Source organism: Muntiacus reevesi, chromosome 5 (genome assembly GCF_963930625.1).
Source record: "Muntiacus reevesi chromosome 5, mMunRee1.1, whole genome shotgun sequence".
In the NCBI taxonomy this organism is placed as follows: Eukaryota; Metazoa; Chordata; class Mammalia; order Artiodactyla; family Cervidae; genus Muntiacus; species Muntiacus reevesi.
In genome coordinates, this window is record NC_089253.1 from 87,618,017 (window position 1) to 87,630,944 (window position 12,928).

Consider the following 12,928-nt stretch of genomic DNA (forward strand, 5'->3'; position numbering starts at 1 on the left):
TCCAGGTACATGTGCCCAGCGCAGTGATTTTTTTTATAAACTTCTTTTCCTAAAAACCACTGGAGACACCCAAGGTCAGAACTCTTGCCACTAGGGAGTAATGTGAGTAGGCGCACAGCTATATGGAAGGAAGAGTGTTTGAGTAGCATGTCTGCATACAAAGAAATCAACGCACCAAGAACACATGTGACCACAGAAGGTTGAAGCCAATCTCTTAAGTTTTAGATAATGAGGCTCAAATGCTAAAATCTTAAAATCTACCAGACAGCCCTTCTACTTAAAAATGCTGGCAAGAAATGCTTAAAAGTGCAGGAAAGAACATTTTATTACACATTTTACACCCTCTTGGTTACCAGGCACAATGTTCTTTCACATTTATTCCCAGCCTTTGGTGGTTTTGAGTGCATCAGCCAAGTGGTCTCCCTAAGTGAGTTATTCTTAGAATGAGAGTATCTTATGCGGCTTCTCTGGGGGTCTACTGGTTAAGAATCTTCCTTCCAATGCAGGGGACATGCGTCTGACCCCCGGTCTTGGAACTAAGATCCAACGTGCTGCGGAGCAACTAAGCCCATAAGCCTCAACTACTGAGCCCACACACTCAAGAGCCTGAGCCTCGCAACTAGAGAGTCTATGCACCACAATGGAAGATCCCACATGATACAGTGAGGATCCCTCGTGCCACAGCTAAGGTTTGACACAGCCAAATAAATAAATAAATATTAAGAAAGAAAAGAACAAGAGCATCTTATTATTATCGGCTTTGCTTCCTGAAACCATCTGCTTGCTGAAAGGGTACACATGTAGCTTAAAACTCGCCATGCTTTGATAACGTTTTTCATAAGACCACGTCACCACTCCATCATGAAAACCAGCTAGGATGCAATGAACTGGAGAGCTATGATCTGTCTATGCTTCACCCAAAGCAGTTACATGGAACATACCAGTTACCACCTCACATGTCAAATAAAGGGATAACTGATGGAAAGAAATGTATTCCCAAATAGTCACTATATTTTTTTAAAAAGGAAACACTGGTTTTCTAAACACCTTTTAAAAATAAAACATTAAAGCCATTAACAAAGGAAAGTGAAGAGGCAAAACACTAGGGACAATTACTTATATATATATTTTTTTTTCCCCCCATTTTTTGAGGCAAACAGAAAACCACGTCTTACCTGTGTCTTAGCTTTCCTCTTGCTTCAAATTCAAAGGGAATCTCTTCACCCGTCAGGACTTCTCGCCACTCGCTAACATTGTGAGCATCATCCAGAAGCGTCCCGTTCCCTTCCGGAACCACACCTGGACTCCCACTGTGAGACAGTGCAGCCCTGGAACCAAAGCAGACAGTATCAGCTGGTCCCTCTTTCTCTCTACCTCCCTCTCACCCAGAACTCAGGGCTGGAAGCAGAAATCTTCCCAGGACGCAATTCGCAGCAATAAGGTCACATAACTTGGCTGCAAAAGAGGACCTTAAAGGTCAGTAACACAAGTTAACTTCATGATCAATCATAACATTTGAAACTTTACAAACAGCTGAAAGCAACCACTGCAGAATCACCTGCTGCCAGCAGTACAGTCTGGTACCCAAGGGGTTATGTAAGCTAGTTGTGACTTTTAACTGTAGTATTAGAAAACCTGAATGAATTTCTTGGCCAACCCAATAGTTAAGTGACTTTTGTGTGTGTGTGTGTGACTATTAACTAAAAACTGACTTAAAAAAAAAAAGGTTTCTTCTGGAGCACTACCATACTTGGTGGAGGCAGGAAGAATACCGTCTCAAATCAACTGATTCTGGTCCTCATTTCATACACTTCACTACTAAATTGGGAAGATCGGCCTGCATTTGGAGAGTTGAGCCAAGGTCTAAATCGGCAGAAAGTTGTTAGAAAGCCTTCTCACTTGGCTTAGGTGAACCCATTTGTTCTCCCAACTCCACCCAGTTCCATCTGGACTCAAGCATGCTACAGGTTTGGAAAATTCCAGATTGGAGGTGAGGGATATGAGAGGTATTTTCAAGCAGTTTTGGAAGAAAAGTGGGCAAAACATTTGATTCCATAATAGCATACAGCTTCTCTTAAAGGGGGAAGTAGAATGAAGACCAAGGAGAAGGGATGGGGTGACTTTTCTTTCACATCCTTAAACTGCTCAACTTTTACTTTAAAAACAATGGATGCCAGGATCAAAATCATAGTTTGGATATTTCAGACTCAAGATCTACTTCTCTGACTATAGACTCTATGTAGAACCAGAACCTCCACCATAAGTCTCAGCAAGCAGCACGTTATTGATTCAAATGCAATGGATCCCAAGAGCCTCATGGAGGGCCTGCCTTGCTCAGCTGGGTTGGTACACAGGAGCCTGTGGTGACAGAGATGTCACCGGGTGACAGATGGCATGGGCCTTACCTGGTGGGCGTGGTGGTCAGGGTGGCAAACCACAAAGTGCAGCCTGTATGATTCCTCAGAGCGAAAGGGACAAACGGCTGCCGGCGCTTGGGGGCTTTCATCTCTGCTGTGAGCAAACAGAAGGCCATCAGCACGCGCCCTGACCTGTGCGGCAGAGACCCTCCCCACACCTGGAGGCAGTGCCCATCACGGCCTCTCGTGCAAAGAGGCTGATGTGGAGAGAAAAAAGAACAAAGCACCACAGGTGTGCTGAAGGCCAAGCAGGACATCTTCATGTACTCTGCCACCTATTGTGAGATGACTCAGGCCCCCAACGACTGACTGTGAGGGTTAACAACTCTCACCCCACACTTCTCCCGTGATTCTTATGGGCCTTAACGCAGGAGAAGGCATTAGACCTACCACAGCTGGCATCAAAAAAGACAGACATGAACCTCTACTGCTCCCAAGAAAGCCATTCGAAACAGATAACCTGAACTGCAGCAAGACAGAACACGTGTACTTGTATCACTTTGTCCAAAACACCTTTTCTTTCAGGAAGCTCTCTTTTGTATAAGAGTTACCCTTGAGTCACACTAAGCACATTTATAAAAAAATAAAAACATCCTTTTCTGTTCTCTTACATATGCAGTTGTGGGTTTTCCTCCCTGGAAGTTCAAAAAGATACTATCCCAAAGCTATTTAAATGAAGTTTTTAGCTCATTTTTCTTGCACAGATATCCTCACCATCGGTATTAGGCGGGTCCTATGGAGATGCCAAGAAGAACACAAAATATGGTTTCCTTCACCAAGCAGCTTCTAATCGGGGAAACTGAAGAGAAACACTGATCCATACGAGACTGTAAGTGATCCAGTTCTAGGGGGAGCTGGACCTGACTATGAACATTGGAAACAGACTGATGAAGGCTCTCTGGTGCCCGTTCGGCCTGCTGTGCGCTCCTGGGAGCAGAGAGGCCCTGGCCCCTACCAGGGCCTGTGCTTCCTCTACTGGCCACACAAAGAAAGAGCGAGGTGGGAGCAGGAACCACAAAAGCAGCAGCAGCCCAAGGCTGGGAGCCTCCAGGCTGACGTGCTCAACAATACACACCCGGCAGACAAAAACGGGCGAGGCCCAGTCTTACTCTGTGTCTGGGTTTAAAGCACAAAGACAGCCCTCGGAAGACCAGGATCCAAGTTGTCTGCAGCTGTGGAGAAAATGACAGCTGGAGGTGCCTGCAGTTGCCGGCTGAGAAGACTACAGCAAAATTCAATTCATCTTCTAGGACCGTGTGTTTCCTGCCAGCAAAATTAAGAACGCCAACCCCACCAAAGCCTGCCTTTCCCACCTCTTGGGTACGGCACAAGGGCAGTAGGGCTAAGTCAGCGTCACATCTTCTAAAAAGTAACCACTGTTTCCTTTTCCCTTTGTAGCTTCTCAAGTTTTCAGAAGTTAGTGCTCTACACAGGCCACAACAAGCCATTTCAGGTTAAGATAAGTTCTGTTTTGGTAAGAACAACGGCTCAGGGGAGTCTAAGTAAGTGAGTAGGCTCCAGCGTGTTCTCACAACTTAGTGGTTAGCTTTTTAGAGACACCCCAAATGCATCTAAATATAATCTCCACCTAGAATATGCCCATTTCTCATCCCAATGGCCTCACTTAGTTCCCAAGGCTTGATTTAAAAAAAAAAATCAGTATTCAACAAGTTGAAAATTAAGGAGTAGCTGTGAGGCTGCTGACAAGAGCAGAGGGGGAGTAAAAAATTTAAGAGCTGTCAGCAGGGTAAACAGTACTCACTGTGGCACCTTGAAAGGAACCTCCCTCTCCTTGAGCCAGAAAGCAGCTTTACTGCAGAAGATAAAGGGCCCAGGAGGAAAAGAAGCCAGATGTGCTTTCATATCCCACTGTGAGCCAGACGCTAAGTTTCTATTTGCAAATTAGATTTAAAAAGAACAGGTGGCAAATGGCTTTGATCACACTGTAATATGGAATAAAGTGCTAGGAACCCATATAAAGGTATTCACGAGTATATGGCTGTGGAATTAAATAGCCTGGGTAGGCACACTGCTAAGGTCCCCAAGCTGATTGTGTAGATTGCACATACCCGCAGAGACTTCAACAGCCTGCCTCACTGAGGATAAAAATAAGTGGAGGGGCTCACAAGTCTAAACTCACAGGGGAAGAAGCAGACATCTTCCACACTAGAGTCCAGTTCAACTGTGTACCTGGCTTGGGCATAGCTCCAGAGGACAAAAGCCCCAAGCTCACCAAAGAGAACAGGATTCCCTGGTGGCCTCAGAAACCTCCTTTGGTGACCAGACCTAATTGGTTCACAGGCTGAAAGAACCCCAAGCTCCTCACATCCACATTTAGCTTAAATAGCTCCAGCTGAGGAAATGTCTGCCCTGTGGACCTGATCCCCAGGGAAATGTGACTATTATACACAGTGCGGGTTCTTATGCTCTAAGCAGCTCAGCCTATCAGAAAGGACCTGGCTTGTAAATCAGAGAAATAAAGTCCCAGGCCTCTCATGTGAATGGAGGCAAATTACTTAGTCTCTCTGAGCTTCTGTCCCCATGGGCTACATAGGAATAATGCTTTGCTGAGCCCAAAAGATGAAATAACAGATATACAAAAACTTAAGAGGTATAAAAAATTCTTCATAAAAAAATGAAGAATCAAGCCTGAACTTTGGGAGCCCTCCTCACAAACATCAATCTGAGTAAAACCTTGCAGAAAAAAATCATAGTACTGCCCTCATTTATTAATATCCCTGTTCCGAACTCCTTAGAGGAAGCTCAAAAGGTATATTTTTACAAAATATACTATGACCCAGGATCTGGTGGTGGCAGCCAACAACAAACATAGATCATTCACATTAAACTGCACTCCTTCACACAAAAGAAGAACTGAACATTTTGCGATTCTAATTCCTTGAAGTTTATGATGTCTTCCTCTCATATTTACTTACCAGTCAAATTCTCAAAAACCCTTAAAGGATCAGAGATAGAAACAAAGAACATTCTTTTTTCTACCTCCTAAGAACCTCAATTCATTTCTAAGGAAATTAAGATTTGTGTCTAAGCAATTATTTACTGGAAATTTTTTTCTGAGCTCCATTCCTGATCATCATAGCTCCTAGTCCACACTGCCCTTTGCATTACCATAAGAATAAACATTCACAGAGTAGTCTATAAACAAAGACTCGCTGCAGGGCTTGATGGAGGAAGGTTTTCTTCCGATCATTTGTTTTTCAGTATAGACATCACCTCTAACTGACACTGGATGCTTCTGCATCATACACGGTAGAGTTGATTTTATTTCCACTGAAGATTAAAAAGCACATGCAAGAGACAGAATAAGAATCAGCACGTCACTTCCTTCTAATACAATACGGTACTTTGTCCATTAGTTGGAAATGATCTTTCCCGTTACTAAAACAAAGTACTCATAACTGGTTATACCCCCCTTTGGCTCCTGTGTTCACAGAAAATAAGATGTACGAGGCAGTTCTTAAAACAGGAAAATAAAGCAAGCCCTCGCTTGGCTGTACTGTACCTCTAGCATAGATCTGGTGCTCTAGGTTAGTCAGACTGGCTGTACTCCTAGTTCTAAGGTAGACAAGGGGGAGGCCTGGTAGACAGGAGAGACAAAGTTAGAGGGTGAGAATCAATACAGCGAAAAAGAAGATTCGTCTCCAAAACATTAGCGCAAACAGTGTACATTACAAACACAGCAAGCATCATGCACTTATTGGCTCATTCCTTTGGTGATCACTAGGCGCTCACGAAGTACTTGATGAGGTGAGCCAGACAGCTTTAATGCTGGCTTTTACTGTGGAGCCTGTGTCAACAGAGCATGCTCCTTTTTTTCTCTGTTGGGGAAAGAAAATGCACTCACATTCACTTGAACAGAATGACCAGCCTTTTGAGGATTTTTAATTTAAAGCATGCTTGTTCTCACATGGCATAGAAAAGTTAACCAAGAACAAGCAGTACAGATTCCAGTGGGAGCTACTCCGCTCCAATTGGAAATGGTGGTAGCAACAGAATGCTAGCCTCCCACGGGTCTCAAAAATTCAAGGGGAAGAATCAGCCCATGTTCCAAGGCTACAGTCTCAGCTGAGGAGTTACCTCATGGTCTTATTTACATGTTAAACATGGACATTTCTAGGACTTTTTTTTTTTACATTTCCATAAAAGGTCCCTGATTACAAAACTAATGAATTAAGGTGCCATGCCATCCAGGTTTACCTACGGAATCTCAGCCCTTCCTGAACAAAGCCAATGATAAGGTCAAAAAAGAGGCTGCTAATTTTCTTTCCCAGCTAAAGAAACAGTAAGAAATCAGTGGCTCCCTTAGGCTGAACTTCATATTAAGAACCTCTAGTTCAAGGTCTTATTTTGAAGCTGGCCTGAATAAAATGTACAAATCTGGGGGGGATCATTACTAAATATTCCAGAGTAAAAGCTGAAGGTTTGTGATTGGTTCAACAAGATCCAAACCGGCTGACCTTGGAAACAAATGCCCAACAATTACTTTAGCAGGCCTAGTAGAAGAATACAATCTCACTTGCTATTCTATCATCCAAGAAGTCTCAATAAGAAGAGAGTTGGGAAATTTAGGTATATTCGCTCATGCCTAATTAAAAAGATGTATTAAAACTTTATAAGCCTAAGTAACCACAAAAATCTATAAGTAAATAAAAATCTAGCTTTAATTTAACACAGGCATTTACCATACATACGGTAGCTTTTTAACTATAAAGAAAGAGGAGATGTTAAAATAAAAAGGGAAGGGAGCAGTGGGAGAGAGACAAAAGAAAGTCCTTCATCAAAATCCAAAAGATGCAGCCTTCTTAGTGTTTGCACTGAGTCTGGATTTAAGACCCCTCTGCATGAATAACGTTTTTAGAAACACACTCTCTAGGACACATTACATGTTACAAAGATTATTTAGAGCCTTCTGGGTAGACTCCATTACATTCTCTCAACACACAAATGGGGAAGGCCAGAGGAGGAGCTAGAATTGAAACTGATGATATCTGAGAAGCCCTGGCTTCCAAGCAATGGCCTTGAGACTCAGAAGCAACAGTCTGGAAACACACAGAGCAAACAGAGCTGACGTGGCCTTGTTCCTCCTTCAAGAAGTACAAGGCAGATAGAAAATCCATTTATACACCCTAAGGAGAGACGAACCAGTTCAAATACTTCGTACACTAAGAAAATCCATCTTCCCGTGACACGTTTGCAGACCAGATGGAACAGTTAAGTATTCATGAGTTATGTGAAGTCTGGCCAAGACTCCCCAAAGAAACCACACTGAAAGAGCTGGGGCTGAGTTGAATTTGGATGACAATGGCTTGTGGAACAACTAAGGACCATGCCGTTGGCCATCACAACCTCCCCAGCTCTGAGGAAATCAGAGCTCCATGGTGAAGCGTTAAATAAGGAAAGAAAACATTGTTAACAGAGAACACACTGACTTTTCTATCTTTCAGAGGCTGGGCATTCAATTCTTTTCTCCTTTATAGTACAGGCCCCCCCGTGAAACAATTGCTTCCACGCGGGAACACACCCGCCCTCTTCAAGAATATATCCAAACTCTCTAATCTTTAGATTTAGAAACTTGAAAAGACGCTCTTCAAGATCGAGGCCCAAAGCCCAGTCAATTAAACTGTTCAGGTGAGCAAAACACAAACTGACCAACGGCCACCCCAGTGCATTTCCAGGTGCCCCGGTTTATGTGCCACGTGACCGGAATTGAGGAATGGCGCAAGGCGGGTCCTTCTCCTGAGCTGAGAGGAAAAGTTCAGCGTGTTGTGCCAGAAAAAAAAGTCCCTTCCACAGACTAAAACAACTGTAGAAGGCAGTCAGAACTTCCTGTAGGTTTTCCATAGAAAATGATGGTTCTATTTGAATTTCTCACTGAAACATGGCTGTGGGGGTCAAAGGTGATTTAGTCAGACATGTGTAGAGAAAAATCTTACTTTGTCCAAAGCATGGAGGATCCACTGACGAGCCCATCCAGTCTTCAGATGGGGTGGGGTCTACTTCCTTGTCCTGTTTACAGTAATCTGCCATCCACGATTCCTTGGTACTTATGTATTGGTCTAGGAAAAATTCCCCAAAGGTATTGAGAACACAAATGGTAAAGATTGAGAGTTCAAGTCAGACCACTTCAATTCAGCAAAACAAGCTTTTATTGAATGCCTGCCTAAATGCGGGGCCCTATGCTAGATTCCGAGAAAGCTGGTTTCTTGAAGAACCTCATACTCCACTGGAAGAAATGAAGGTTAGCAAAACAACCGTCACCACAAAACTATCCCACAATGTGAAAGGAGCTAAAAGAAAGATACAAACAAAATGCTATGGGAGCATGTAACAGGGGAAGGTTTATTCTGCATTGGCGGAAGTGGAGGAGCGCACAGCCAAATACATGGCAATCACCAGAGACGTGAGGACCTTTGTTCTGGGTCTTGAAGCAGGTAGGGTTACCAATAGGACTAGACAGGATATTCCAGGCAGAGAGAACAGCACATGCAAAGACTTTAAGATATGAAGGCACATGTCACACTTAGGGAACACAGAATACTGTGGTGTGACTGGTACAATATGCTGGGGTACGGGGGATATAGCAAAGAAATGTAGGAAAGAGAACAACTTCCTTTGTGAAGAGCATGACATGCCATGCTAAGGGGCAGGGTCTGGAGGAAGAAAGACCAGCTAAGAGGCCACCAAACTCAGGAGGCTGAAATCCAGCTGACAGTTCTCCAGAAGTGGCTTTACTTTTTCAACAGGAGAATTATAACAGGAAGAGCAGGTTAACAAAATTATTACGTACCACACTTGGTAAAGACCTTCTTTACTAATTAAAATTAAAACAAGGATGGTAAGTTTCTGGTTTTCAGCTCTAGTATTTGGCTACAGAAATTATATTTCTTTAAACACTAAGAGGTTACAGCAGTGTTTCTGGATTTCAGCACAATTTTAGAAATAAGAAATTAAAGGTTAAAAAAATAAAACAGCTTTACCAATGACAAGAATGGTTTTTAGAGGATATTTTTAATTAGACATTTTAAATTAAATACTCATAAGAAATATATCAATAGAACTCTTTTGTTTGAGGTAAGCTCTTATTTACCATGGCTTTTCAAAACACTTTCCCAAACTTTATCTAAATTTCCAGATGAACAAATTATATAAGAAATAACATAGAAGCCAAAATAATATAGAAGAATCATGAGATCAATTTACCATTACATTGCTGATATTAATGAGACCTACAAATGTAAAACAGTGTTTTTAAAATCTGGGGATCAATAAACTTCTGGTCTCGTTTCACTACACATTCTCTTAACTCTGACAGGGAATAAGCCAATGGATAATCTATGAGACTCAACCCAACAGATACCCTGAACAAAGTTCACAAATTTGCAGGACAGTCTGCCCTCCATATCTGTGGGCTCTGCAGGCAGATATGGAGGGCCAACTGTATTCACTGTACTAGGCCATTTTACACAAGGGACTTAAGCAGCCACAGATGTGGATGGGGGCGGGGGAGGTGAGGGGCAGCGAGTGTGGTGCTGGAACCAATCCTTTTGGATACTGAGGCACAACTTTAGCATATGTTACTATCACTCAGACACTACAGTGTTACCAAAAATCAGAGCTTACGGATCAATAACAGTGAGTAGGTTTCGTGGTGAACAAAGGCGCTATCTCACTGTGTGATAAATTTACTATTCTTCTGATATAAGGACAAGTATAGGGACAAGATTCTGACTCACTACATTGAATCCAGGAGTGTACATTTCAGTGTTGTCAAAGACACTTTCAGAGTTCACGCCATTAGCTTGACAACCCGTTAACCCAGTGATTTTTAGAGTTACATCAATAGGACAATTGATGAGAAACAGCACAGACAACTGACCTTGCTCTAAAGACAATCAAAATCATACATTTCAAGAATTATTCTGTGAATAGAGTGAGATAAATGAATCTAAACTCACTTCTAGGACATTTAATAAGCCCCAGTGACCAAGCATCATGGGGAGAAAGTTCGTCATGGACATGGGTATTTCTTACATGGCATAACTCTTCCTTGAGCACCGAAAGGACCAACGTGGGATGCCACCTCTGGAAAAATTGGGTGAGGAGTACCATAAGGCCAAGTTAGGGTTTATCAGGAAAGCAGCTGTGAGGAGTAAGCGACGTCTGGTACAGGCCCAAGTAATTGTTAAACCAGAATTAACAGTCTTCCAGACAAGGGATTTATGCACAGAAGGGTACCAGTGTTCAAAAGACAACTTTCACTCACCAATTAGCACAGAGGTGATGTTGACATCCAAGCGCTGTTTGGCCTTGGCTTCCAGCTTCAGTCGAGGAGGATGGAGACGACTAGCGGCCTGCTGTTGCCAGGATACGGAGCATGGCCAGGGCTCAATAAATGGCTCCCAGCCTAGCAGAACACAGGAAATAAGACATCTGCTCAGCAGATACCAAGAGTTTACAGGGGAACACCGTTCACAAATGTTCAGCAAGGACATACTATGGATAACAGCTTTCTATTTCCAACTTGATTTCACACAGAAGGCACCCTCTTTAGCTGCAAGTTATCCTACAGATGGCTATGCTGCCTCAAGGACATAGGCAGCAGAGCACATACGCACCACAACCATGGTCTTCCAGAGGTGGGAGGAAGGCAGGCAGGCGGGATGTGCCCTTTTCTATTAAAGAGCAGGCAAGCCCTGTTTTTGATACACTCAAGATGGAAAAAAGTCTCAGACTCAGGTTGGAAAAATAGTGTCAGTGGCTGAAGTAACTATTAAATTTACCTTCTTACATCAAGAACCACTGGTTGAAAAATAGGTATATTCGGCAATTCATTAAGTTTTTCGAAATTTTCATCTTAAAACGTGTCATATGTACAAAAGGTATATTTAAATAACATTTATGTATGGTTTAAAGAATAAAATCCCCTCAAACACTCATGTACCCTCTACTCAGCTTATGAAACAGAACATTATATGTGCTTTTGAAGTTCCTGAGTACCACTCCCCACCAAACCTCTCCCACTTGACCCCATTAGCTTGAATTTTTAATCATTCCTGTGTTCTTCTTTGTAGTTTTACCACCCATGCATACATTTCTGAAGAATAAAAACATTAGTGTGTCCTGCTAATGTAGGGGATCTTCACATAAATAGAATCCAACTGTGTGTATTCTTTTGCAAGTTTCTATTTTTGATCAATAACATGTCTTTGAGATCTGCTCACATTGATGCCATATATCTGTGGCACATTATTTTCACCACTGAGTTCCAATCCACTTATGAACATACCACTTTATCTATTCTACTGCTAAGAGATACTGCACTTGATTCCAGCTTTGCTGCTATTTGGAAGACCACTACTAGAAGCAGTCTTTTTCACTTGTTTCCTAGGACACATAGGAGACTCTCAAGGGCACAGATCTAGAAGTATGTTGAAGGGTTGCCAAGTACGCTTCTAGGTCACGTCAAATTGTTTTCAAAAGTGGTTGTCCCAAGTTACAATTCTGACCGTAGGAAATGACACTTCTATGGCTCATATCTTCACCACACTTAGGTCTGTCACACTTCCTTTTTGCCCATTTGTTGGATGAGAAAAATGGTATCTTGCTGTGGTTTTACAGATGGCTTTTCAAGGCCAGTTAATTTTTCCCTAAACACAATCCACTGGCCATAGATGAGGTGATTTACTAATACAAATCCAATCTAACATGTAGCTTAACATTGGTACGTTCATCTCCTCACGCCATTTAGTGCTTAGTGACCTCAATGTGTTCCTGCAACTGTAAAAGTAAGGAATATTTGCTCTGGGAAAATAAAAGATTCTCAAAAAAAATAGCTACCATATGCCCTGTAAAACTTTCTCTCAACTAGTAGGGCTGGGACCATTATGCTGAAGTTAAACATTTTGAACAATTAGGAAAAAAGAGTGTGTGGCCTTTAAGTGAATCCAGAACAGAGAAGGGAGAATGTTAACTAACATATAAAATTGAATGTGACACATACTCTAGAACAATTAGCAGGCAGCAAAACACACTGGAAGTTTAATTTTCCACTGACTTCAAAGGCAGCAACCGCTCCTCAACACTACTTGATTTACCCTGTCCAGACCTACAAAGAACTCTCTTTAAGGTAAAGAATGTCGCAGCTCAAACTGTTCAGCCCTGTTACCGGATTGTTCTTGAATGTCCATCTGCATACATCCTTACTCTGGTCTTTTCAGTGAAAGGAAAGAAATACGAAAATGACTTGCATCGTATCCAGGTTTATGTCTCTGGAAGAACAGCTTGCCCTGAGCAACCATGTACTACTTTAGGGAATACATAAGGCAGGTTATACTCATTTACCAGCTTCCCAGGTGACACTAATGGTAAAGAACCTGCCTGCCAACACAGGTGACGTAAGAGATTCAGGTTTAATTCCTGGGCAGGGAAGATCCCCTGGAGGAGGGCATGGCAATCCACTCCAGTATTCTAGGATTCTAGCCAGAATCCTA

At 42.5% G+C, this 12,928-nt stretch overlaps 1 protein-coding gene across 2 annotated transcripts in view; it reads right to left on the reverse strand.

The window, feature by feature from the left end:
* Positions 1 to 12,928, reverse strand: part of VPS13D (vacuolar protein sorting 13 homolog D) — a 265,793-nt gene that overhangs the window by 162,395 nt on the left and 90,470 nt on the right. The window contains exons 38-41 of one of the 2 annotated variants that reach the window (XM_065935730.1): positions 10,702 to 10,842; positions 8,372 to 8,494; positions 2,406 to 2,508; positions 1,176 to 1,328 (exon numbers count right to left, since the gene is read on the reverse strand). In XM_065935730.1, coding sequence (XP_065791802.1) covers positions 1,176 to 1,328; positions 2,406 to 2,508; positions 8,372 to 8,494; positions 10,702 to 10,842 — 520 coding nt within the window. Of the gene's footprint in view, positions 1 to 1,175; positions 1,329 to 2,405; positions 2,512 to 8,371; positions 8,495 to 10,701; positions 10,843 to 12,928 lie in introns of both variants that reach the window. The other variant, XM_065935729.1, reaches the window with a different exon arrangement.